A 24630-nucleotide genomic window follows, 5' to 3' on the forward strand; every position below is an offset into this window, starting at 1 on the left:
ATGCAGATGTCCTACCAGTCGTGGGGCAGGCAGGCTTGAGCATCTCAACTAGCACTCGTCCTCATGGCTCCAAAAAAAACCCACCTGACTGCTTTTATATTTCATTTACTGCTTGTAAAGGCACCTCCAGAACACAAGCTCCAGCTGAGCATTGCAAGCTCCAGCTAAGCATTTTCATACTCTTTCTGCCCTCGTTGGAGCCCAAAGGAGAAGAAACTCTCATGAGACACGAAGAGCTGTGGACACACCACCGTAGGCTCCCAGCTCTGAGCTGGATGACCTGCCACCAGCTCGTGCACGGCCCTGGGAAAGGCAGGGATGCAGAGCCCCAGCTGCAACGCCCGCCGCAGCCCCAGCAAGCCTGCACGCAGATGGCGACGGGACCGGTCCCTCTGCAGCCGGCAGCATATGCTGCTGCTGCCCACATCAACGCAGATGCCTGGAGAGACACACCAGAAATAACTGGTTACACAAGCCAAGACTTTGTCTCTTATGCAGGCAAAGAGCGTTTATAACCCTAAACTACCGGGTACAGCTGAGCATTTGAATGCATCCCCCCTTTTTGCAGCAGAAGGAACAACATCTCAAGGGCAACGAAGTGGACCTAAAAAAAGTGCTGAGACAGAAGGCCAGCCAGAGGTACCGGTGGCTTGTGACAGCTAGGCTGCTGAACATCTGTATGGCAGAGAGTTTCTGCTCTTGGTCTGCCAGCGACCTTTATATCTGCTCTAAAATAGGGGCAATAATGCTCACTTAAGAGTCTCATGCTGAATTAATCGTTGCAAAGTGCTCTACGGTTCAGCAACGAGAGATAGGAAGGCAGCACTAAGTACAATCATAGCTATACTCAGCAAGACTAATGGTCTGTGCTGTGCTACGGTCCCCAGTAAGCTGTCTCTTAACACCGCTGAATGCTTCAGAGGAGGGTGCACGGCAACCCCGGCGGCAGGGGTGCACCCTCCTCCCCGCCCCAGATGGGCACCAGCAGCATCTGCCCAGCAACCTGGGTCTCATCCCCACCGGGCACAACGGCTGCGGTTGTACCCCGTTGTACCGCCTGGCTCTAAAACCAAGCTGGGGAGCATGGTGTTCAGAGAAGCCCAGAAAAAGAAAGGGGGGGGGAGGGGAAATAAAAAATCGAGTGCTACTAAAGGAAACAAGTTATTTTAAAAGGCTTCCTCCTCTCTGCCGACATCTGACCAGTTCCTGGGCTCTCTGCCCAGCAGGCAGCATCAGGCAGGGTGAGGTGTGGGCAGGGCACAGTGCAGGCAGGGCACAGCATGCACGGCAGCACCTGGCCAGGGGTCGGTATGTCCTGGTTGAAGCCACCGCGCAGACCCTGTGCGTGCGGCGTAATGCAGCCAGCCAAAGCGGCGCAGAGCGGCAGGGGAGGGATAAGGGTTTTGGTCCCCATGGCAGACTTGCCTCCTGCCCGGGTGGAAAGGAGCAGCATGCCCACAGCTCCAGAGCTGCTCATTCCCACACCCAGCCCCAGCTTTCCACAGCCCAATTTTCTTACAGGGATGTGCTAAATTAAATATATCAGTGTATATGCATATATATGCATGCACGCCATGTTTTTCCTGCTCATTTACACACCCTTCCCTGCAAAGAGCCTCCAAGCTGAACCACTACAGCTGCCACAGGGATGCGCTGGGAGCATGGAGTGAGAAATCTGGCCCCCAGGGAGCAGGGGGACAGCCACACACAGAAGGGCTGCTCAGAAAGGCAGCAGTGCTGGGTCACGTCTGCCTAAATACTCCATCTCTGATGAGAGTCTTGACAGCAAAGACCTGGGGAAAACTATGGATGAGTGAGCACAGGGACACCTCCCTAAGCACCCTGCTGCTGCCAGCACGTTCCCATCTTCACGTTTAACGCCTGCACGGACCTTTCTCCCACATGTCTGTCCAGTCAGTGCAGCTGACCACGCAGCTTTCAGTGCCTAGAAGATGCTGTCGCAACTTTGCATCCATCCCTGTTGACCTTGCCCCCTGCCAGCTTCCTTTGGTGACCCCAGCTTTTGTCCGGGAAAGACGGGAGGTATTTCCTATCCATGCTTTCTCGGCCATTGACTATCTTCCAGATCTCCAAAACAACCCACCCTCCTCCATCCCAGGTTAAGCAGCCCAAGCCTGCTTCTTGCAGAGAAGCCATCCCAAAGCCTCGATCACCCCATGTCCCCCCTCTCTGCACCATTTCCAGTTGTACAGCTCTCTCTCCGAGTCGGCAGGGAGCAAACAGCAGGCAGGATTCGCCAGGGATTCACATGGCAGCACCCTGCTTGCCCTTGCGTCTTGACCACCCACGGTTTACCAGCAATGCAACCAACCTGCCCACCATGCTCCAGCCCTTGGTGCTTGCTATGGGGCCAACTGCGCTCCCCGAGCATCACTCACCTCCGCCGGCAGCACAAGTCACCCGGGAGAGGCTGTTCAACAGTCCCATCCTGTGCCTCGCTACCCAAATAGCTACAAAAAGACACGCAGCAAAAGCCTCATTATTCTAAAATATGAGGCCAGGCAGCTAAAAGGCACAGGGGTTGTGGGAGCAAGGTGCAGCAGAACAAGACGTTCTTCCCCATCAAGATGGGAAACAAAACCACAAGGCATTTGGCAGGGCCTCTGCAACTTCCAGCGCCACGGCTGAGCTCCGGCAGGCTCGCTTTGGCTTATCCCTCATCCCTGCCCAGCACCAGCGATGCTGAATGGGAATGGGCAGCCAGCGCTACTGGAGCAGGGCTCTGCTGCTGGCACCAGGCTAATCCCACTGGCCCCTTACTTTCCGAGACAAAAGTGGTGAATGTGAGGAATAAAATTAAAATTCTTCTTTGTGTTTCAATTTAACATTCTATCTGTATTGGAAGCAGCAGGGAAAACACGTGGGAAATGTGAAGCGAGTAACCGCTCCGGCTCAATAGCGGGAGAAGCAAGAAGAAACACCAGGGCATCTAGGGTGAGCTCTGCGAGGCTCATTTTAAAATGTTCCCTCTGCCAACACGGATAAATATTTGAGCAAAAAAATATTACAGAAAAATTCAGTTGACTCACGGAGAGCAACTGCGTTAAATATAGAAAATAAATTAAATAATTAAAGGGCAAAAGAAAAGGGATTTTAGCCGTGCTTTAAGCATAATTTTCATTGCAGCCTTACACGGGGAGCCACCAAGCTGCTTTTAACTCTTGGAGTAGGTGAAGCAGGTGGCAAAGCGAGCTTTTGCCATGCTCCCAGGCCACGCTTCCCCCTGTTGGGAATCACAGAGCAGTGGGGCTGGTGTGGGGAGCTCCCCCCAGCCGCTGCCCCGTAGCCCCCAGAGCCCCAGAGCCCCAGAGCAGGGCTCCCCATCCCTCCTCCACATCCTGATGGGGCAGATGAAGTGCAGACACAGTAACTGCTTTGCCCACAGTGGCTCAGAAACTCTCCGTGGGATGCAAATCCACTGGGAATGTGCTATAAGCTGTTAGCCCAACTGCTGGGCTCTCCCAAGAGCTGCAGGTATATGTGGTAGCTCTTCGGGTACAGTCCAATTCAAGCTTAAAAAAAAACCTTAAAAAAAAAAATCCCAGCTCCAAATAGACTCAAAGATCTTGGGACAGGCTGAAATTTTGGCTACAGATGTTACGGCCAGATCCTGTTATTGCCAGGAGCCAAGCCCTGCAATTTGAAGGTGCCCTGGCAGCAACCCACCGCAAATGCGGCTCGCAGCCTCTGCTGCACTTATAAATTACACAAGGCAAAAAGAGCAAGCTCAAAGCACCTGCACCCCTTTTGAGGGCTCAGCGCTGATCTGGCTACCAAGGCTTTTACTGGTCCCCAGGCAGAGCAGGGGAGCTCCTCGCTGAGACCGGCAGGGAAGCCCAAGGGTGCCTGGGAACACGAGAGCCACATGCTCCTCCACTTCCAGAAACTATTCCCCAATATTAAAGCAGGAAAAACTTGTGGCAAGGCTGTGCTGGCAGGTGCCTACCATGGCTGGGGGAACAGCGGGGCCGTCGGTCGGGCATCACTGCCCACCCCCACGACTCTCTCCTTCCACAGCCTGCAAGATGCAGCGGGTGAAGGAGGCGAGCAGTAGCGTAAGAGCTAGGGAGAGGATAAGCTCAGAGCCAGGCTCTTTTATTAACATCCCTCTCCCTTCTTCCACCAACACCCCCCCAAAAAAGGTCCTTTCCTCTTTCTGAAGTGACATCCTCAGAGCCTCCACTGCAACGAGGTCAGCCTCGACGCAGGGGCATCCTGGGCAATCTACAGAGGTGAAAACAGGAGAAATGACTTTAAGACAGATTTCTGTGTCTGTGATCAGGAGGCTGAAAACCAGCAGCATCAGCTCCTTAAATAACACAGCGTCTCAGGCTACACCGCTGATCTCGGCAACAACCCTCTCCCTCAGCTACAGAAAACTGACATATAGGAAAACATACATATATATAATTTTTTTATATATATATATATATGACTTTCATATTATTTTGCCTTTTCTAAACAGTCCAATAAAGCATCACGGATTTGCTTTTCCCAAGCAGGAGACCGACATGCCCATGGCTAGCACTGTCCCCCACCCACTGTGCCACACTCCTCTCTGTCTCTAGCCCTGGGTGCCTCCTCTTCTCTGCCAGTGCTGCTGGAAGTTGTGGAGAGGAGGATTAAATTGCTATGCCAAACTAATTGAAACAGATCTGAAATATTCCTAATCTTCGTCAGGCTACCCTCTTTGTATTTACCCTGGCATCAGCTTTACAGGGATGGAAGAGAGAAGTACATGCCTGGGGCTGCCAGGCCACAAAAGGCGCAGCCCAAGTGGCAGGGACAGATTCAAGCAGTGAATAACAGGGCTGTGGTTAATGGCTTGCAAACATTTTGTGAACGGGCTTGCGTCTTCCACGGTCATGAGTGATGCCTGTTGCTCACAACGGGCTCCGCATCCCTTTCGGAGCCGCCAGCGCTACCGACGTCCCCTTCAATATGTCTGTAACGTACCACGCTTGCAGCAGGACCGCGGGGAAGAGCAGGCGACGCCAGCCGACATCAGTCGGTCCCCTCCGGGGAGGTGTGAAGCATCAGGGTGCCGCTCTGCACCCCAAGGCACACCAACCGCTGCAGGTGCCCCCTAAAGCATCCCCTCGGCTTCCAGGGTAGCCATATTCAATCTGAAGCACCAAATTTGCCCACTCTTCCCCAGGCTGTAAAGCGACCCTTAGAAAACCTACTAACACTGAAAGTGTTAGCCTGTTGCTTCTCCTGCCTCGCTTCAATGTGCTTTGGTTTTAATTGCAAAGTCCTGACATCCTGCAAACCAAATGTAGCTGGAATTGAAATTGAAAAGTAAAACTGCCTATCAATGAAAATCAAAGCACTGCACTGCCAAAACCGAGCGAGATGCACAAAGCATGGAGCTTAAATAGGGAGGGGAAAAAATGGAAATTACATTAATAGCATAATTTCATTCATAATAATATGAGAGAGACTGGTAATGACACTGGAAGGTGAGCTATCCTCGGCCCAAGGAGACGCGGCTATTTATGAAACCATCTGGCTGTCAGCCGCTCGACTGCCGCGTGAAGGTAAAGTGTAAACGGCCGTGCCAGCTGCGGTCAGGCTAGAGCCGGGCTGGCAGCAGCCCTCTGGGTGGGGAGAGGATGCTCCGTCCTCCACCTGGCAGGCGGAGAGGCGAAAAAAATCCAGAAATTGTCTGCATTATGGGGAGGAGTAGCAGTCTGCGGTTTATCGGTTTGGGGGTTTTTTTAACTGTATGTAACTTGTTTATTTAGGAAGAGGTTTTTAAATCATTGCTTTCTCCGAAGTGGGCATGAAGTAACAGCTACAGGAGAGTATTTTCTTGCTTTTAAGAAAGCATTGCGCAAAAATGATCAAATCTATTTAATGGGCTGTTGAAACAGTGTAATGCCAGCCTCTTATGTTATCCTGGTTCCTAATTATTTTATTAACTAAAGAGCTGGAAGGAGATTGACTTGGCATTCCTGGTCTCTGCAGTTACATTCTGCTCAGACACAAGCAGGAACTATAGCTGAACAGCAACAGGTAGGATGATATTTAATGCCCACCTCTGTATGTCGAAATTGTCTGGTTTGAAATAGAGTCCTCATGCCATTTACTGGCAGTGAAACTAATAGGATTCTGTAAAAATCAATCCATAAACGCACAGACAGTAAAATGAATGGTTTCCTTTCTGTTTCGTTTACAGGAGGGCTCTTTTATGGATATCTATATGCTGGCATAAAAACTTCAGGAACAACTTTTCTAAGTCTTCATTAAATTCAAGGGAACTTTTGTAGAGAAGACTGCTTTAAAAGAAACTGCTATTTCACACCACGGCTTGTTATTACCCACAAACCTAAAAGAGCGATGACCGTGAGAGCTGCCCTGACCATGCCGTGTTCCCAATGGGCACACGGGAGCCGCGGAAAACCAAAGTCAAGGTTAGGATGGGACACCGAGCCCCATGCCCAACACAGGAGCTATCAAACTGAAATGCCATGCCATCATCCACCAGCATCCCCATCCCTTCAAGAGTGGCCACTGCACCTGCAAAAGAACACCACCGATGGCAAAATGCTGCCCAGGCTCGTCCCCGCGGACCCCAAGAACGCGGCAGTGCCGGGGTCTGCCCTGCCAGCGGCGGGACTGCTGTCAGTGGAGGGTTTCCAGAGGGAAGAAATAAATTCATTAACTAAAACTGAGTGCTTTTGGGCAAGCCAAGGTGAATGTTTCTTGATAAAATAATAAATTTAATGAAAGCAAATAAAAATAAAGAAATATTTCTTACTCGCCCTACCCACTGTATTAATGGCAAGGGGTGGGTCTGGGGGGTTTGGGGGCTGGGTTTTTTTGGAGGAAGCAGAAAGACTGCATGACCTGTTTTTGGCTTCTGAAAAGAAATGTTTATCTGAGCAGCGTGCAAACTGAGAGATTATTCAGATTTCTGCCTCCACAAGGATATTTCTTCCAAGATCACTTTCCCGAAAGCGCTGCAATAATTCCCGTCCCAGAAGCGAGGTGGGGATGCCGGGCAAACCCCTGCCTTGCTCACCAAACCAGCTCTGTGTCCCCTTCTCAGCTCCCAGCGGTGCAGGCGCTGGGGTTAGTCTAAAGTCCCGGTTTGGGGTCCCCCTTGCAGGCAGGGAGGCTGCCACGGGGCCTCCCCTGGCATCAGCCCACCTGCCTCCGATTTCATCGGTACCACTCAGATGCAGGGACTCTGCCGGCACTGAGGGCTGAAAATAGATGGGCAGATAAGAGCCAGGTCAGGCACACACAGTCCACAAAACCATGTCTCCGGTCCCTCCTGATCCACAGGGGACACCAGCTCCCCGGCTCTCCTCAGCAGAGGAGGAGACGACGGTGACCCCATGGACTGGCTTCACCACGGCCAGCCAGTAACACTGACACCCCTTCATTAGTCCACTGGGATTGCCTCTGGGAAAAGCCAAAAAGCAGAAAGCCACTAGCACATCACCAGATCCTCTAGCAGGAATGATTTTCCATGGGGCTTACAACTATCTCAAACATAAATTGAGATAAAGGGAAATATGTACATCCAAGCCCTTTGTACATCTGCAACAATCCGTCTTGTCTCTGGCAGCTTAACATCTCCAGAAAAGATGTAGCTCTGCTGTAGGAAAAATAGCTCCTAAGTGCTCCTGGTCGTGACAGATCCCAAGGCACACGGCAGAAGTTCACCACAGCCTCCTGGCTGACGGCCAGGCTCGCAGAATTCAATTTCATCTTACCCTCTTTCACCTCCTCCTTCAGCTATAGAGGCTTTTCTTCATCTCTCCTTCCTCACATTTCACTTCCACGGGCGTGGGACTACAACAGCATTGTTTTTTCTCCATACCCAACCTCAGAAAACAAACCATTCCCAAACCATCCAACCAGACACCTTGCCTCCAACACCAGCCAGGAAGGCGCAAACCTCCCTGCGCTGGTTAGCTACATGCAACTCCCTTACTAGTGATGCTTTTTCAATTTTTTGCCAGCAAGAGACCATCCCATATCACAAGACTTTTTTCTGCCATCTCTTTTTCCTCCTCTTATAGAAGCTGTGGCTGAGGATGGCTAGGCAGGTGTCAAATCCTCCTGCTGCCAGCCATCAAGTGCTCAACCCTGCAGAAGCCCAGCAGCAGCAAGGTCCACCAGTGAAATCCCTCTCTCTCCCTGCAGATAACATCCCATCATTCACTCTAATTTCTTCCAACACAGGACCAATCCCAGCGAGAAGTCCAAAACTCAGCAGCATACTCAAGGTGGGGGCAAGCTCCTGAACTACCAACCAGAGTTACAACTTCATCAGCGTTACTAACTCTTCACTTTCTCCTCCAGTTTCTACTTTTTCCCCATAAAGAATGACAATTCTCCAATGATTTTAGCTGAATTTAGCTCATTTTTAGTTAATTTGGCTAAGATTTCTAAACTTAGCTAAGTAGCTAATTTTACAAAGCGTCCCCCATTAAATCTTCCCGTGCCTTGAAGTCCCTGTCTATAAAAAGAGAATCATTATCGCTGGTTTGTCTCCAGATGACAGAGGCTTTAAATCACTGCCACCCGACATCTGCTTTGCGGCCCATGGGGAGCCGCCAGGCTCTGTTCAGCTCCGAGTGGATAATTACCCACGGGTGGAGATGCCACCGACTCAGCTCCAAACACCCTTCTCCATCCCCAAAGCACGGGCCGGGGCTGAGGGACACGGTCTGGGCAGCCCAGGGACCCAGAAACTGCTGCTGCCTGCCGAAATCAGTAGAAGTCTTAAGCCTTGGGGGCTGTCAGCCTTTCACCAGCAGGAAAGCTTTTTAAAATTGGGGGGGGGGAAAAAAAGACAAAAAGAAAAACAAAAAAAAAGGAAACCCAGCTAAGGCAGGCAGCAAATGGAGAGGTTGCAACCTTAAGAGCTGCACAGACATTCAAACAATAATATCTCAAGCTCAAACCTTCCCCGCAGCTGTAGATGGTGAGACTATAAATTGGCCTATGATTTAGCTCCATTTGGTGCCCTCTATTCAGTCCCGCACCCCAGCACCCGCTCCACATACCGGCTTTCATCCTTATCTCTGCCATCCATTAGCTGCTGTCAGCAAGCACTGGGGGGGGGGGGGGGGGGGGGGGAAGGGGGAAGGGGGGGGCCAGCGCGGCTCTGCTGTCCTGTTGGGGTACCCACCAGGTGAGCACAGCATGCGCACATGGGAACCCCCTTTTCCTTCCCCAGCAGGTCCCTCTGCAGTGCCACAAGTCATCACTAGGACCACGCTGCTGTGCTGAGGGGCCTTGGTCGAGGGAGATATTTCATTTCATAGCTCATCTGTTGTTGAGTATGCTATTTTTTTTTCCCTTTTCCCCCAGTTTTTCCTTTTTTTTTTTTTTTCTGCTCCCCCTCAGTTCACATTACAACCATCATTTATCTCCACAGCACCGGCAAGCTGATTTACTGCCTCGATCAGTGCAGCTCCAGCATGAGCTGTGTGAAAAAGGGATGCATCGAGCCCAACACACAACGGGGACCCGGCTGCGGGAGCCTGGCAGGACAAGGGGAAGGGACAGGGAAGAAAACCATCCCATGAACCAACAGCACGATTTTCTTCAGTCTCATTGTGGCAAATCTGGAAGGACACAGTAACACCGGGACAGACAGACAGATGTCCTGCCAGGCATCCCTGGAAGACAGGAGGTTTGAGGCTTAGCACTCTAGAAGTGGAGGAGATTTGGGCAAGATGATATTTTTTGCCCCCTAACCAGGCAGCAGAGGAACCTGTTCCATCAGGATTGACTTGGAGCATTTCTGCTAAGCACCTACTTCGCTCTCCCTCTCCTAATGAACAGTGTAACAAGCTCAAAAATCAATGGAGGCTCAGCCAACCCTGAGCAAAGCCTCCTGCCGGCATCCAGCCAGGCGTCCCCACTGTGCTGCTCTCTCTAACCGAAACCGACGGGGGAACGATTAACCAACAGGTTCGTTAACGGCCACCCTGTCAGGACTCTTCTCACCAAGATCCCGTGAAAGCAAGCCACGTAAATGAGTCATTTGTGGAGATGTCAGCCTTCTCCCTGGCCACACTGGTGCAGAAAAGAGGGGCTGCTGAGGCCACTGCGGCCACCACCGGGAACCGGCCTCGGAAGAGCCCCCAGCATTTCCCCACGGACAACGACATTCGGCTCAGCACCTCCTCCCAGCCACCTGCAGGACTTTCAAAGCCCCCAGCCCCACAAGCTAAATCCAGGTCTTTATGGCCAGGTGGATGCAGCACATTTTGGGGCCAAATGGGAAGCAGCAGGACACTTCCGAGACAAGCCACCCGCTTGCGATACCTGCGGTTGAGCGGGGAAGCAGGCAGGGGAGAGAGGAGACGGCCTCAGAGGAGCAAGAGGGATGGGGAGCAGCCCAAAGAGTGCAGCAGGGTACCAAGAACCTGCTTTTGGCTCTTTTCCCTAAAATACCTGGCAGGCTGAAGCCCCCTCTGCGGCGGCTGAGGCTGTGTGCGAGGGACAAGGCTTTGATGGGGAAACGGCTGCATCCCAGCATGAGCCAAGGAAAGCCGGGAGCTGGGACAACAGCACAGGCATGGCAGGGAACAGATGCTCCCCAAACCCAATACCAACCAGCCCCCAGAGGAAAAACCAACAGGCAGCAGCTTCCCCCCCAACATACATAGAGCTTGGGATGGATCAGGGCCTTTTCACGATAAATAGCTGCTGGCTTCAGCTGCAAAAGCCTCCCCATGCCACCACCGTAGCATCCTGTGCCACTCCCCCATTTGCTGCACTGCCAAGTACATAGCAGTATATATTCATCTATCTTACTCAGTTTGCTGCTTTTCCCATCCACGACTGAAAAGAGGACAAGGAGAAGCGGTGTGTACAGCAGCGCTGCATCATGCACGTGTCCCCCGATCCCTCCGGCTCCTCTCCCTCGCAGCGCCCGTGCCCTGTTCTCTTAACCTCTCTGCGAGGGGCTCGTTTCCCCGTCTCATTTCGTGGCTCTGAACCGTTCCCTCTGCGTTTTGTTTGCTTAAACAATGCCGCCGTCACTTAAGAGATGAAGGAAAAAAGGAGGTAGGCAAATGGAAGAGATATAACCCTGCTTTTCAATCTCCTGGCTGGAGGGGCTTCACATGCTATTCAATGCAGCATCGGTGATTTAATCATCGGTGCAATGCTATTGCAAACAGCAGCAGACAGCAGAGCCTGCAGGAGTAACGCTCTCTCTAACAGCATGAATATTAAGGGCATTTAACAGCCCTTGTAATCACGCTGTGCCTCCTTGCAAGAGCACAGCCAGGCAGCACGAGGGAAGGCACTAAACCACGCTGCCGCGTTATCAAACTTTGCCGTGCTCCTTACGGCATCTGAAATCAGCCCCACTTACAGAAAAGCAAGCGTTGGCTTCCCAGTACATTCTCTCGAAACTGAATCCCACGCAGCAAAAGCCCTTAAGCACGTGCTGGGATGAACTGGGAGGCTTTAAAGCCTCCTTCAGTCAAAGCTGGCCCCGTGCAGAATTTAGGTCCCCGTAACATGGAGCAAACATTAAGACCTTCAGCAAATTAATCTACTGTACCTGTGTTTGATGTACTGGGAAAGGATTACTGGGGGAGGAAAAGAAATCCTGAGCACTGCCTGAATTTAGCTGTGCCTTGGAAATAGAGACGTATCGCACTTTTCAGGTCAAGCGTTAGTCCATTCTCAAAGGAAAAAGATCCCCAGGTTTTACACTTTAAAAACTTTTACTTTTTTATTGGATTAATATCATTCAGAAAAAAATTCCTGTGATTCTGATGCAGAAATGGCCAGTTATCTATTGCAGCCTACTGTAACGAAATGTCTGTGAAGTACAGCCACTCCTGGTCTACGGACTTGAAACACAGTTTCTGGAAACAAAGAAAAAAAGTCAGAATTCATCTGCTTTATCCTTCAGATACAGTAATGGCTGCTACTTCTGCCAGAAGATGAGGAGAACATCTTGAGACCCAAGCCTGCATTCAGAAAGAGAGATGCTGGCTTGCCCAAGGCCATATGCACAGCTGGTGCTAGCGCCCAAACCGGTGTGAATACCAGGAGATCTGCATCAAAAATTAGTTGATGCCAGTTGATATTTACATATAGAAACTCAGAATTGTTTGGCTGTGAGATGGTGCAGGCAGGTTTCGGCTGGCCTAACACCCGCATTGCTGGGTGCTCCCAGCTCCCTGGTTATCTCAGCCCAGCCTGTGCACCAGAGGAAGGGAAATAACTACCTGGCCTTTCATTCACACCTTTAATTATTCAGCTTATATTGATATAAAATTAATTGAAGCATATTAAGCTTTTATCCCAAATATGGGTGCCCGTACACAGGCATTGCTGAGCTTAAAAGGTGCAAATTACACTTTATTTAATGAGCTCATTTCCAGCTATCGCATGGGCTAGACCTGCATGTGCTGCCCCTACCTATGGCAAGTGCCTTTATACCAGCTTCTGCCCCAGCTCCCCAGCTGCGGCCTAAGTACAACGCTCTGGTTAAACAACCAAACCCTTGTTTGGTTAAATAGCAGAGATGTTCTTCACTTCTGGGCTGCATTTCATTTACAGAGTCAGGATTCAGCCACGATGCTGGCAGCGGCACCCGATCTGCAAAGGATGCAATAAAGCACCCAGAGCAAAGAAATCCTGTTTTACAGAACACCACTTGTGCCTGTCGACCACACTTCAACTCCCAGCAGCCGAGTGCCCTCGAGTGCCAACACGTTTTCCTCCTGCTCCACGCACGCTAACAGAGCTTCTGCTTGCAAAGGCCAAATTGGAGCTGACTTTCCTTCACCGACGTTGCCTCCAGAAGGGAAGGTGTCCTCACCGTGGTGCCTCAGGTGAAGAACAACATCTGAACGACCTTCCCCAGCATGCAGATGCCTGCTGGAGCTCACTCTCACCTTGCAAGGTAGATTGTGTTTATATTTTACATTTGATTTTGGAAACATCGTGTTTCTTGAGTGTGCAGCTGCATCCAGGAGGTCCCTGTTGAGGACACACATCTGCATGTGTGCACAGTAATGCAGGCCATGTCACCAGCCAACGTAATGCTTTTCTCATCATCCGATTCTCCTTTTTGCCGCTTGCAAGACTAATTTCAAATTTCAGATATTTCACTCAAAAATGTCCTTGTGGCCTCTGTTTTGAGACGTCCTTCCTTCTCCAGGCTCTGGGGCTGGGACTTCAAACTGGGCAGATGACAGCCTCTCTAATGGGCTCAGATATTTCACTTTTTCTCTGAGAATGCCACCAAACCAGGCAAAGCGAGAAGCCTTTGCAAAGCCTATAATTTTGCACAAATACCTGACGCTTCCTAAGACCGCAGCAGCTGAAGTCTCAGCAGATTTCAGGCTATTTGCAGGCTTGATCTTCTCACCGTTTCTAGCGCTGACCAAACCCTTCACACACTACCTCTGCAAGGGCGATGTACATCCTTATTTATCCAGGAGCTGTGCAAATCCAATTATTACTGCTCATGAGGCCCTTGGCTGCACGAGCATTGAGCACAACAGAAAAGTCCACGTGGAAATGCATAATGTTGTCCTCCATCTATGGGCTCCAGGGTCAGCAGGGAGCAGTAAGGAATAAAACAAAATAGTTGCTTGAAAAGGGAGCAGAGGTTGTCCAGCACGCTGCGTGGGTACTCTTGTACATCATTGCACCGGGGAGGATTCAAACTACACCCATTTCAAGGGGCTAAATTAAAGTGGTGATGGGTACGGCAGCACGCTCCACTTTAAAATCTCAGTCCTGGTCTTTGAACACCCAGAACAGTATTCTTGTGGGTAGTTAATTATATGGTAAAAAATGTCAAACCTTAAGAAAAAAAGGCAAAATGATTTTTCTTCTTGCTTCCCAGAATTTCAGCCCCACAGCAGAATCGCTGCTAATGGCTCCCCAGGACACGTGCCATCCCTCCAACGCAGCAAGCTGTCCGTCCGTCCATCCCTCCCTTGCTCCACGCCACAGCAGCAGGGCAGGGAGAGCTGGTGCTGGCCGGCCCGAGGCAACGCTTGCCATCTCCTCCACCCCAGAATCGGCTCCTCCACGCGCCACGGCCAGCAGACAGGACCGCTGGGGCACCGCTGGGCTGAGCACCCATCCCCAAGGGCTGCACGGTGGCTGGTTCTTTCTTTTTTTAAGAGACTTAAACCAGAGGTCTTCTTGTGGGATGGAAGGGCAGGATGGGAGGGCACTTCACGAAGCGTTTTGCAATACCACGAGGAGCACACCATATGCAGCCTACATGCCGTACACAGTTTAACTCTGAGCGTTATACGGATATTCATCCGTTTTGATCACAGTCGCCGGAGCAGATGGCTGGTTAATGCATGTTTGAGTCTCTCTCTCTCCAAATTACACCATATTATCATGCTGGGAAAATGCAACGGGCATTATAAACGCCACGGCTCTTCCCCGCTCCCTCCCCGTCCAGCTCTGCTCTTGCCAAAAGACAGGACCGTGCAACACGACAGCTTCCCTCCCAGCTCGGCTCCCAAACCCCATCTCCAGCAGTCCCCCTGCATCTTCCCACTGCCCACCCCGCTGGAAAAACCACCCACCTTCTCCAACCAGAAGAGGTCAAAGTGCAAAGGGGCTGCATCCCAAACATCGCCCGAGGCAGATCCCAAAGGATATTAGAGGACATTATTCCATCCTGAAGGACCCCAAATTAACCCATCGAGTAGAGCAGATTACCCTGACACAGAGGAAAAAAAAACCCCTTTAAAAAAAATTTTTTTTTAAAAATCAATGCTTAATAAAAAGAACGGACCTAAGCCATTGAAAATGAGCCTGCTGTCACCTGTAACTCCTCCCTCCCATCTTTTCTCTGTCTCACCTAACGACAAGCAACTAAAAATTCAATGCACAAGAAATAAAAGATGTGCACGAACTCTCCCTGGCCCGGGGGGGCTGCAACCGAGGCCCGCGCCACTGAACATACTCGTGTCTTATTTGCGAGCCGCATGCCTCCATAATGTGTTATGAGGTGTGTTTGTAACTGGCGGATGCCGACAGTGGTCCTTGAGGAGGCAATGGTGTGTGTCTAAATGCAGGCAAAGCTATTTAGGAAGCCAGGACAAAGCAGCTTTGCTCTCCTTGCTTGGGCCAAATTACATCCTTTGGACTTATTCCTTCAGTGCCTTCAAAAAAAAAAAAAAAAGAATAATCCGCCTCAATTTCCTTGGCTCTGCAAACCGTATTTAGACAATAGAAGGTGATTTCAGAGCTCGTTTGTTTTTGCACCACGCAAGCCCTGTTCTCCTCGTATCACTTTCCAATCAGGTTTACTGTTGGCATTTCCACTAGAAAACCAAGGCTAAAATCCTCAGTCGCACATCAGACAGAAGGGAAAAAAAAAATAAGAAAAAAAAAAAAAAATCTATCTTTCCCTTGTCTTTCAGCCTGATACGAAAATGAACCTGCTTTGCTTCTGAATCAATTCTCTTCTGGCACCGCACTTCCCGCGGTCCTTTCCGAGACAAGATGCAATCATTAGCTCACTTGCTCCTCCAAATAATATCGCAAAGCTGGAGCTCAAGCTGCTTTGCGGTAAATCATCACTAATTTCTGCCTATCTGCAGCAAGGTAAGGTTTGGCAGGGCACAGGAGGCCCCCCCCCCCCCCCCGGCACTGGGGACAGTCCCCAAGTCAGCATGTCCCCCCCATGGAGAAGTGAAACTGGCACATTGTCCCTTCCCAAAACGCTTCTCCGTGATGTGCGAAGGACCGCCACACCTCTCTTGCTCCCTCGGGGCTGCAGTAAGGGTTAATTAAGGCTCACAAGGAGCTTCAAACAGTGGGATTGAAGGCAAACTATTAGTACTACTAATGCTGCCTCCATAAACAAAGCGGTAAACTCCTGCTGAACCTGTCACCACTGACCATTTTCCGCATTAATGATGAGACATCCTCCTCCTCTTCCTCCCAGCACCCCCGTGCCAGGGGCACCCAGAGTCCCAGCCCCCCTGGGACACCCAACACCCATCCCACAGCGGGCAGCTTCCCAGGGTGCCCTATAGACTGATCCAGCCCGACCTAGGGCTGCCCTCCCCACCACAGCAGCGGCTATACGGGAAAATCTGTATCTAGGCAGCCCACCTTCCTCGGCTCCTATGGAAATATATAGGAAGAGTGAAGCAATACCGATTTAGATGAGCAGAAGATGGGGCCCAAGATCTCCCCCTTGGCTCACTCTTCCCATAACGCTGACTCCTGCTGAGATTTTGGAACCAAAAAGGGGAAAGAGGGTGGGAAATCAATTTAATTGCAGCTTACTAAGCAACTGTGCTAAGTGTTGCTGGCAAAATCTGAACATTTTGCTGTGAGAGAAAGGCGGGGGGAAAATGGCTTTTTCATTGCACAGGAAAGTGGATTGAGAGCAAAACCCCCCTCCATCATCTGCTCCTCACCCCTTCCTTCTTTAAACAGGAGGAAGCCAGCACGAAACAAACAGCTAACACCAGCAATCTCCTGCTCACGCTACTCCAATTAATAGTCAATCCGCTGCACCCTTTGTCATTAGGCTACACGTAATTACCCCTTCACGCAAACGTCTTTCTTAAACAGATCCTGCTTTTGCTTTCTCCGCAGATACACTCCCCGTAATTGGTTTTATTGCACCAAATGCTGGGCTGCCCTCATGGAAGGGAACGGTTATAACTGCGCTTCTCTCTCCCAGCTGCAGTCGGTCGCTTTTGCTTTTCCACGGCTTCTCCCAACCTTGCTTTTTCCACCAGCAAAGAGACTAGAGCACTCAGAAGTACCAAACTGGCATCCCATGGGCTGCACGCACTGGACATGCACGTCCACAGATCCAAGAAAAACACTCGGCTCGCAACACCTCTGCTCAAACCTTGTATTCGGTTCCCCAGGGATTCACCAGCTTGGGACAATAATGCTACACCACATTTATACGGGCGTCTAAGATGGTGCTATTTGCAAGGCTGCTGCTCCCAGCGCTGCCCTTCCAGTGTCTGAGCTTGCCCAGCTCATGCCTGCTGAACCACAGCAGTTCGGTAGAGCGTGCCCCGCATGCTCTGCACTGGTCTCTATGCCTAAAACCAACCTCTCAGCTTCAGGAGGGAAGGAAAAACTCTAGCCCCGGTACCATAAAATGCTCCACTGACCTGCCTTGCCCATGCACAGCCATTTATAGCTCCTTCCCTGCGGCTACCCTGTGTCCCAAGTCCCGCTGCCCGTGGAGAGGCATGGATCATGCTGCAGAGTCAGGGTCAAGAGACGTCTCGGCAGAGCCCGAGGAAGCAATCCCAGCCAAGACAGGCCCTGGGCCACAAGCACATCAAAATAAATCAGGATGATGTTCCCGTATCATGGAAAGGAAGAGCAAGGAGGAGACAACAGTTTTTGAGTAAATAAGCCATCTCTGTACGCATCTGAGGTGGTGAAAGGATAAATAGGAAAAAACATCTTCCTTGAGAGTCAGCATCTTTCTCAAGCATGGAGACACTTCACAACATATGTGCTGTGTCTATAATGCCTCGGCATCCAGACACAGAGCTGATTTCAGAGCCTTCCCTGCTCAAAGCAGGACTTTCTTTTGTCGAGCCCACCCTGAAGGGTCACCAAAGGCTCAGGGCCACGAGCCAGAGCTCAGCCCTCCTAAAAACCCAGCTGCAGGGACAAGGGCCCTTCCCTGTCACCTACCAAGGGGATGCTGGCACATCACGCCACGCCATGCCAGCCAGCGAGGGACGCCGCAGCCCAGAGCAATCCCGCTGGCAGCGTGCAGGGTGCTCCGCAGGGACTTCGCCAGGAGAAGCAGATTACAAGAGAGACCGTGATGGTCCTGAGCCCAGCTCACTCTGGGAGCATCGGCACCTCTGACACCCCTTCTGAGCGCAGCAGCAGGACTTTTCCAGCACTTTCTACCCTTCCAGAGTAGAATAAAAAGTATTTTTCCTTTTCTGGTACTCAACACCATTTGTCAACAAGACACATATCAGCTGCAGAGAAATTTATTTAGCATCTTACTAGCAAAGAAGTGTAATCCTTGCATCCTCTCCTTCCTTCCCTGATATTTTTTAAAAGCACCAAGCTAGGAAAGGCACCTGACCATCCTGATGCTCACCGTTTTGCAAAGCAAACGGGTCTTGTTCAATCAATATTTATGCCCCCATCAGTCACAGCTGCAACACGGCGCTCTACCAGAATGTAATGGGAGTAAAATTCATTCATTGCAATTACCAGTGAAAAATTAACAGCGTTTTCATTGACTGCTTAGTGTTTCACAGGTATCTCGGAAAGCATGTTGATGCGTAGTCGGTAGATTAATTAAACAAGACATACAAGGCAGGCTGTTTGTCCGTGACTGGTTTAACAGCCGAGGTAACTGGGTGCTGACTTTGGCAGGACTTCTCACCTCGCTCCTGCTCCATGAGGACACAGGCGTTTGTACATGGAGGCAGCCGCACTGAGAAAACCGCTTTCCCAAGCCCACCAGAAGGAAGGCGAGCGCCTGAGAAATGGCACCCGTTGATGCACCAGACCTGCCTTGTCTGGTCCCACAGAAAGGGGCAGCTTGGGCATGGCTTTCTGTTTTATATTTCCACATCCATCGCTAAATACACCAGCAGCAGACAGCAATTGGATTCTACCCCATCTTCCGCACCATCGAAGCTCTGGACATCCTAGAAAGCCTGGGTTTGCTCCTAGAGATTTCAGGCTGGGATTTCACCAGCAAAGCATGACAGAAGTTTCCTCTTCTCTCCCATCCTGGACCTACCCATGCCCCAAGCCGAGCACCCCGCCAGCACGAGCGTCCCTGCTATTAAACGCTGTGCCTTTTTGTTCCTGACAGCTTTGGCACTTCAATCCCTTAATTGTTAAAATCTGAATTTTTGCAGGATACACAGTTATTTTAATCTGTTAAGTGGTTCTGCTGCTATAAAACTGACAGGAATTTAATATCTGGAAACTGTCAGCTGAGCTCCAGGTGCTGAGGCTTTCTAGATGGCGATGATGCAGAAGGAAGCGCAGGCTGGTGCGAGGCGCACAGGCGCAAAGCTGGCAAGCGTCCCTTCGCATCGCGGTCCGATCCTGCAGGGTGCTGAGCACCCCAGAGCACTCTGAGCAGGCAGCGAGGGTGCTGAGCCTCTCATCATCTCCCAGGAGCCATCCCCCAGCTGCATTTGAACACACTCAGAAAGGAGCTGTTGCATCACGAACGCTAGTACAAGTCAAGTATATCAGGTCACTTTTTTTAATAAAAGGAACTTTTCCTCTGTAGATTTTCTCCTGCAATCCAACCCACAATGGACCTGCTTTCCCTCCAGAGGCCGTCAGCTGTGCTTCAGCCATTCACCCAAGGGAGCAAGCCAGCACGCAGGACGGAATTAAGAGAAGCAAACCCAACCCCAACCAAACCCAACAACAAATTCTTCCTGCCCCTCCTGCACGCACTGCTGGCCCTCAGCACCGGGGCCCAGACCCCACCATGAGCCCCTCACCGCAGCAGGGCTCTGCTATACAGCCAGCTCCCCACCTTGGTCTGCTATGGATTCACCAGGCGGAGGGGACGAGATGACCAAGGGGTTGTCACCTACCCCTCTCCTGCTCCCTCCTTAGCATCCCCCAGGGCTGCGTGGCCACAGCCTGGCACAGGCCACAGGCACCGGCAGGAGCCGGGGGAGCCAGCACGCTCACGAAACATCCCTGAGGAGCCAGCTACACGTACTCCTCACAAATCAATTTGGGAATTCGCTTGTAATTAATCCTGCATATCAGTTCCTCTCATTATTTCTTAATGTAATTAAGTTATTAATTTATATGTTCCCCCCTCCCTTTCCAAAGCAAAGCAAAGGGCCGGATCAGAGGGAGGCAGGGGAGATGCTGGGTGGTAGCGCGGGGCCGTGAACCCCGATTACCCAAGCACATGCCAAGCCCCAGTGCCGTCTCCCTGGGTGACTTCAGGTGGGTCACTGGCACCCTGATTTTCCAAGAGGGCTGAGTGATTCCGATTCCTCTAGAATCAACAAGAGCCAGGATACAAAGTTCAATTAACCTCTCTGGGTCCCAGTTTATCCAGCCAGAAAACCGCCGGGGCAGGGAGACAGGCTGGAACTAATTAATGCTTACAAATGCTACAGCCTCTGCTGAAAGGCATGGAGGGCAGGAGGCATCCATGAGTCCCAGCTGATCCGTAACCCCGGGCAGCCCCATGTCCTTACACCCTCATCCATCAGACTTGGCTTTCCTGCAGGCTGAGCCCCCGGCTGCTAACCAGGCACCCTGCCGGGCCATGCGGGCCGTGCACCCTGGCAGAGGCAGGCACACCGCTACGGCTCCCTTCTCAGCCAATTTATAGGACTTTATAAAGGGCAGGGAAAGGGCAAGGGCAAGTTTTGCTTACTGCACTAATAGGGCTTGATCTGCCCTTTGGAAAACTAAAAAAACCCAAACACCAAGTGACAGCAGTAATAAGTGCAGCGGAGGGACCAGGAGTTTGTCCCGGGAACAACTTCGCAGTCCTAAATGGAGCAAATTATGTTCTTCTACATGTTACCAGCCCTGCAAGGTTACTACACCCCACAGCTGGGAGGGAGTCCCACACCCTAAAATCCAGCCTCAGCCTGCTCCGGCCGCCCTGGCACGTACCGCCAGTGGCTGCAAGTGGCAGGGAGGAGGAGGAGGGAAAGTAGGCAACAGGGACTGAAGGGAGGAAGGGCTGGCAAGAAGGGGAGCCCTCTGAGCCTGCCCACCACCAGGCAGTGGTGAGAGGTCCACAGAAATAGGATTAGAGGGGAAAAGAGGGAAAAAAAAAATAAATAAAGAGGAGATGAAGCCAAGTTAATTACAACAGACGGCCGCACCTACCTCTTCGGGCACGAGCAGCTCAGGAAAGCTCAGCTGCCGCTGTCAGACCTGCCCCGAACGCCCGCCGGCGCTGCGAGAGGCCACGCCGTCAGCGTGTTTTGGGGTTAGACAGGACTCGAAGACCGCGGCAGATCCCTCGCACCAAGGATCAGCTCCTCGGAGACCTTGCTGACCCCAACACAGGGTTCTCCAGCTATAGCAAAAAACATCAGAAGCCTTCCTTTGGGAAGCTGAGAGCACAGGATTTGGGGTAAAGGGTGAGGGGGGACCGCAGACCAAAATAAAAGCAATGGATGGGCAAGCCCTCCACACAGCCAAGGGCGGCAGCTCCGCGAGAAGCAGCTCTGCCACTGGCCCTTGGCAAGCCACCAACGCGCCACGGCCGGCCAGCAAGCTCGGGCACCGTGGCCTTCTGGCATTGAACACATGCCGCAAGCCCTGCTGGGAGACAGGCACGGGCAGGAGGAGGCATTGCCACCTGGAGCCTAACTAGAAGGGTCTAAAGGTTAAATCCACATGAGGCATGATATATGGTGTGCATATGGCCACAGAAATAAAGCTCAACTGAGAGAGAAGGCAGAAGGGGGGGGGGGCGGGGAATAAAAAAAAAAAAACAAAAAAAACACATGTCGGAAAACGCTGCCAGGAAACTTGATGTGAATTTGCTCCATTTCTCCACCATAGCTATGTTACAAAGTTTGCGCTGCCATTAGCAACCTACTGCCTCCAGTTTCTCAAGGAATTTGGGAGGACAACTCTAACTGCTCAAGTTTCCACCATCGGCAGCCAGTCCCGCTGGCCAAGGGAAGGGGACACACTGCCAGGCTCCCCTCCGGACCACAGCATCTCTGCCTCTGGTACCCACGTCAGCTCCACAGCCGTTCAGAGGGGTTAACCGAAGTGACACCACGTCTCTGCGCTCACAACCAGCTTATAATTCATACTGCTCAAAAGCGGCTTCCAAAGCCAAAAAATGTAATGCATTAAAAAAAAGAATCTGCACTCTACGGATCTCAAGGGGATGCAACTGTTTTGATGGAAAATTCAGAGGAAATGAAGGAGAGGCAATTTTAGCAGTCAACTTGCTGGAGTTATGGCAACTTGGCGGTTGCAGCTTCGAAACTCAGGGCCTGATCCCGCGTGACGGGAGAAGTTCGCTTCGCCAGCCATGGGAGCCCAGCCCGGCCCCTAACAGCATCAGCAACCCACACCCCAGGGTGGGGGGAGCCTTGAACGGGAGCAGACAGCCAAAACGGGCCGCAAAATGAAACAGCAACTCAGCTGCAGCTGGTGTTAAGTGAGAAGCAAGGTTCATTTCAAGGAGAATACAGGTGCTCACGTCAAACAGGGGAGGTCTCATTTCGCAATTTTTCAGAACGCAGCTCTGATAGAAACCTGTTGCCACCAAAGCATAGTTACGGTTAAGAAAGCGCTTGTCTTCTAACTCTGTTTTCAATGACTTATTATCTTTCCCAGCTTAAATAAATAAATAAATAAATAGTGTATATAATTATTTATTTTGGGGCCTGAAATCGCACAGATGCATTCCCCTCTGCTAGGACCGAAAGATTTCTGAAAGCCTGAACAAACCTCCTCAATCATTTTTGTTTAAAAAACATGGAAAACCAATAATTCCTCAGGATGAAAAAATCAAAGCAAGCTTTATGAGTTCTGACTTTTTTTTTTTCTCTAATCAGGCCGTTAATTCAGTTGCAGAGGTGACACATACACGAGACTCTGTGAAGACCTGGCCAACGCATATAGTTGCCGTAAGTCATGGGATAAACACTCAGTTGGGTGTCACTGGTGCAAAAACAGGGCTGAGGGCTCGCAGCCTTCCTCTGCCACGATAACCCTTAATCTCAGCAGGTTTTCAGGACCTGGGCTCTAACCCCGATTAATTTATTCAGGATTTACAGCAGTGTAACTAAGAGCAGCATCTCATCTGTGTCCTTTGGAAAGTTAACCCTCAGCTAAGCTCAAGCCGCTCTCGGCTATTAAAGAAGAGAGGACATGGGACCTTGTTCAAACGAAGCTGCTTGCAGCTCCCTGCTCTTCGCAGCGTTTGGGCAGCAAAACTCCTCTGTTTCACTCCCTGTGTCGAGCGGGATGCTCTTCGCATCTCTGCCGTGCTGTCGCTCCAGGGACTCAAACACGACACAGAGACACGCGATGGCAAATGCACCCTTCTTCCACCCAGGCTGAGACCTACAGGGCAACGCTCCTACCCTCGCCCTGCCTTCAAGCAAAACCAGTAATTAAAAGCCGCAGCGAGTTACCCCGGCTGATGTACCTGCGGCTTTGCAGCCGATGCACCCCAGCCACAGACCACCTAAATGCTCTACATCTGCTCCCCTCTCTTTTCGGCCAGGGGACAGGATCGAGCCCTTCTCGTTTAGGAGAGGGCTCGGAAACGCTGCGTGACCCACGGGGGGAACGAGTCACCCGTCCCCCGTGAGCGACACGAAACACGGACTTCGTCTTCTTGGGGCGTGCCGGCATCCCGGCTCCCCGGGGACCCAAGGCCCGAAGCCAGGGATGCTCGAAGTCGACGGCGGTGCAGAGGGCCGGTACCGCCGGCGCCCCTGCCAGCCCCGACGGCTGCAGCCCCCGGTGAACCGGGGCGGGGGGGGACGGCTGGGGCTGTCGCTGCCCGAGCCCGTGCGGAGGGGGGCACCGCGACGGGGGGGGGGGGGGGGGGGCATTCACCGGGAGGGGGGGTCATTCACCGGGAGGGGGGGATGTAAGGAAAGGGCCCCCCCACACATGCACAGAGCCAGTGCAAAACTTTGCGGGGAGCGTGATGGGGTGGGGGGTCCCGAAAACCGCCGGGAACTCGTTCCCCGGGCGGCGGCGGCGCGCCCTGCCCGCCGGCTGCGCCCCGGTCCCGTCCCGTCCCGCCCCGCCGGGGCGGCCCCGGGCCCGGCCCCGCCGCCCCCCCTTACCTCCGGCGTGCGCCCCTCGGCTCCCGCCGCCTCCAACTTCCTCCGGGCCCCGAAGAAGAAGAGGAGGAGGGCGGCGAGCCAGAGCACCCCCAGCAGAGACAGCGCCAGCCGCCGCGTCGGCCGCCTCATCCTCCGGGAGGGGTGGGAAAAGTCCCGGGGAGGGGAGGAAGGGGATGAAGGGCCGGGAAGGGGGCAGGGGAGGGCGGTGGGCGCCTCCGCGGGCAGCGGGAGCGGGGCTCGGCGGGGAGGAGGGTCTCGCCCGCCCGCCTCGGAGCCAGCGGTGCGAGTCCCGGGCTGTGCATGCTCTGCAGGGGAGGGGAGGGGAGGAGGAAGAGGAGGAGGAGGAGGCGCCGGGAGGAGGGGGGTTGGAGCCGGAGCCGCTCGCCGAGGGAAGGTGCTGCGCGCAGGCAGGCGGGCCGGCACCCCGGGCCCGGCGGGGAGCTGCGGGGTCGCGCCGCTGCCCTGCCCGCTCCGCCGGGGCCGCGGCCACCCGGGGCCGGGGACACCGAGCACACCGGGTGGGTGGGTGTGTGTTGGGGGGGGTCCATCTCTCTCCCTTCCCACGCACCATGCGTGGGTCCAGGCCACTTCCCAGCGCCCCCGAAGGATGCGCCGGGCCGCTGCGAAGTTGGCCCGGGCCGGTGCCGGTCCCCGCCCGGCTGCGGGGCGAGGGGAGGCTGCCGTTCAACAGCACACAGCGGAGGCTCAGACATGACGGGAAGATTAATTTATCCAATTGAAACAGCAGGGGAATTCAGGTAGGTGGAATTTAATTACTGGGTTTGGAAGAGAAGATGTGAGTCTCCGGAGCTGTCAAGAACACTTAAAAAATAAA

The 24630-nt window shown here is 52.4% G+C and overlaps 1 protein-coding gene across 3 annotated transcripts in view; it reads right to left on the reverse strand.

Moving 5' to 3' along the window:
- Nucleotides 1-24061, reverse strand: part of GALNT14 (polypeptide N-acetylgalactosaminyltransferase 14) — a 103777-nt gene extending 79716 nt beyond the window's left edge. For 2 of the 3 annotated variants that reach the window (XR_015708808.1, XM_087776829.1), the window contains exon 1: nucleotides 23796-24061. Coding sequence is in view for 2 of the 3 variants with exons in the window: in XM_087776829.1 (XP_087632955.1) it covers nucleotides 23796-23924 (129 nt within the window). In the remaining variant the exon portion in view is untranslated. Of the gene's footprint in view, nucleotides 1-11374; nucleotides 11420-23795 lie in introns of those variants that run through there. The other variant, XM_087776830.1, reaches the window with a different exon arrangement.
- Nucleotides 24062-24630: the final 569 nt, after the last annotated feature.

This window comes from Nipponia nippon, unplaced genomic scaffold, assembly GCF_047370975.1.
Source record: "Nipponia nippon isolate SJK-2023a ecotype South Korea unplaced genomic scaffold, ASM4737097v1 scaffold_4, whole genome shotgun sequence".
Taxonomy (NCBI): Eukaryota; Metazoa; Chordata; class Aves; order Pelecaniformes; family Threskiornithidae; genus Nipponia; species Nipponia nippon.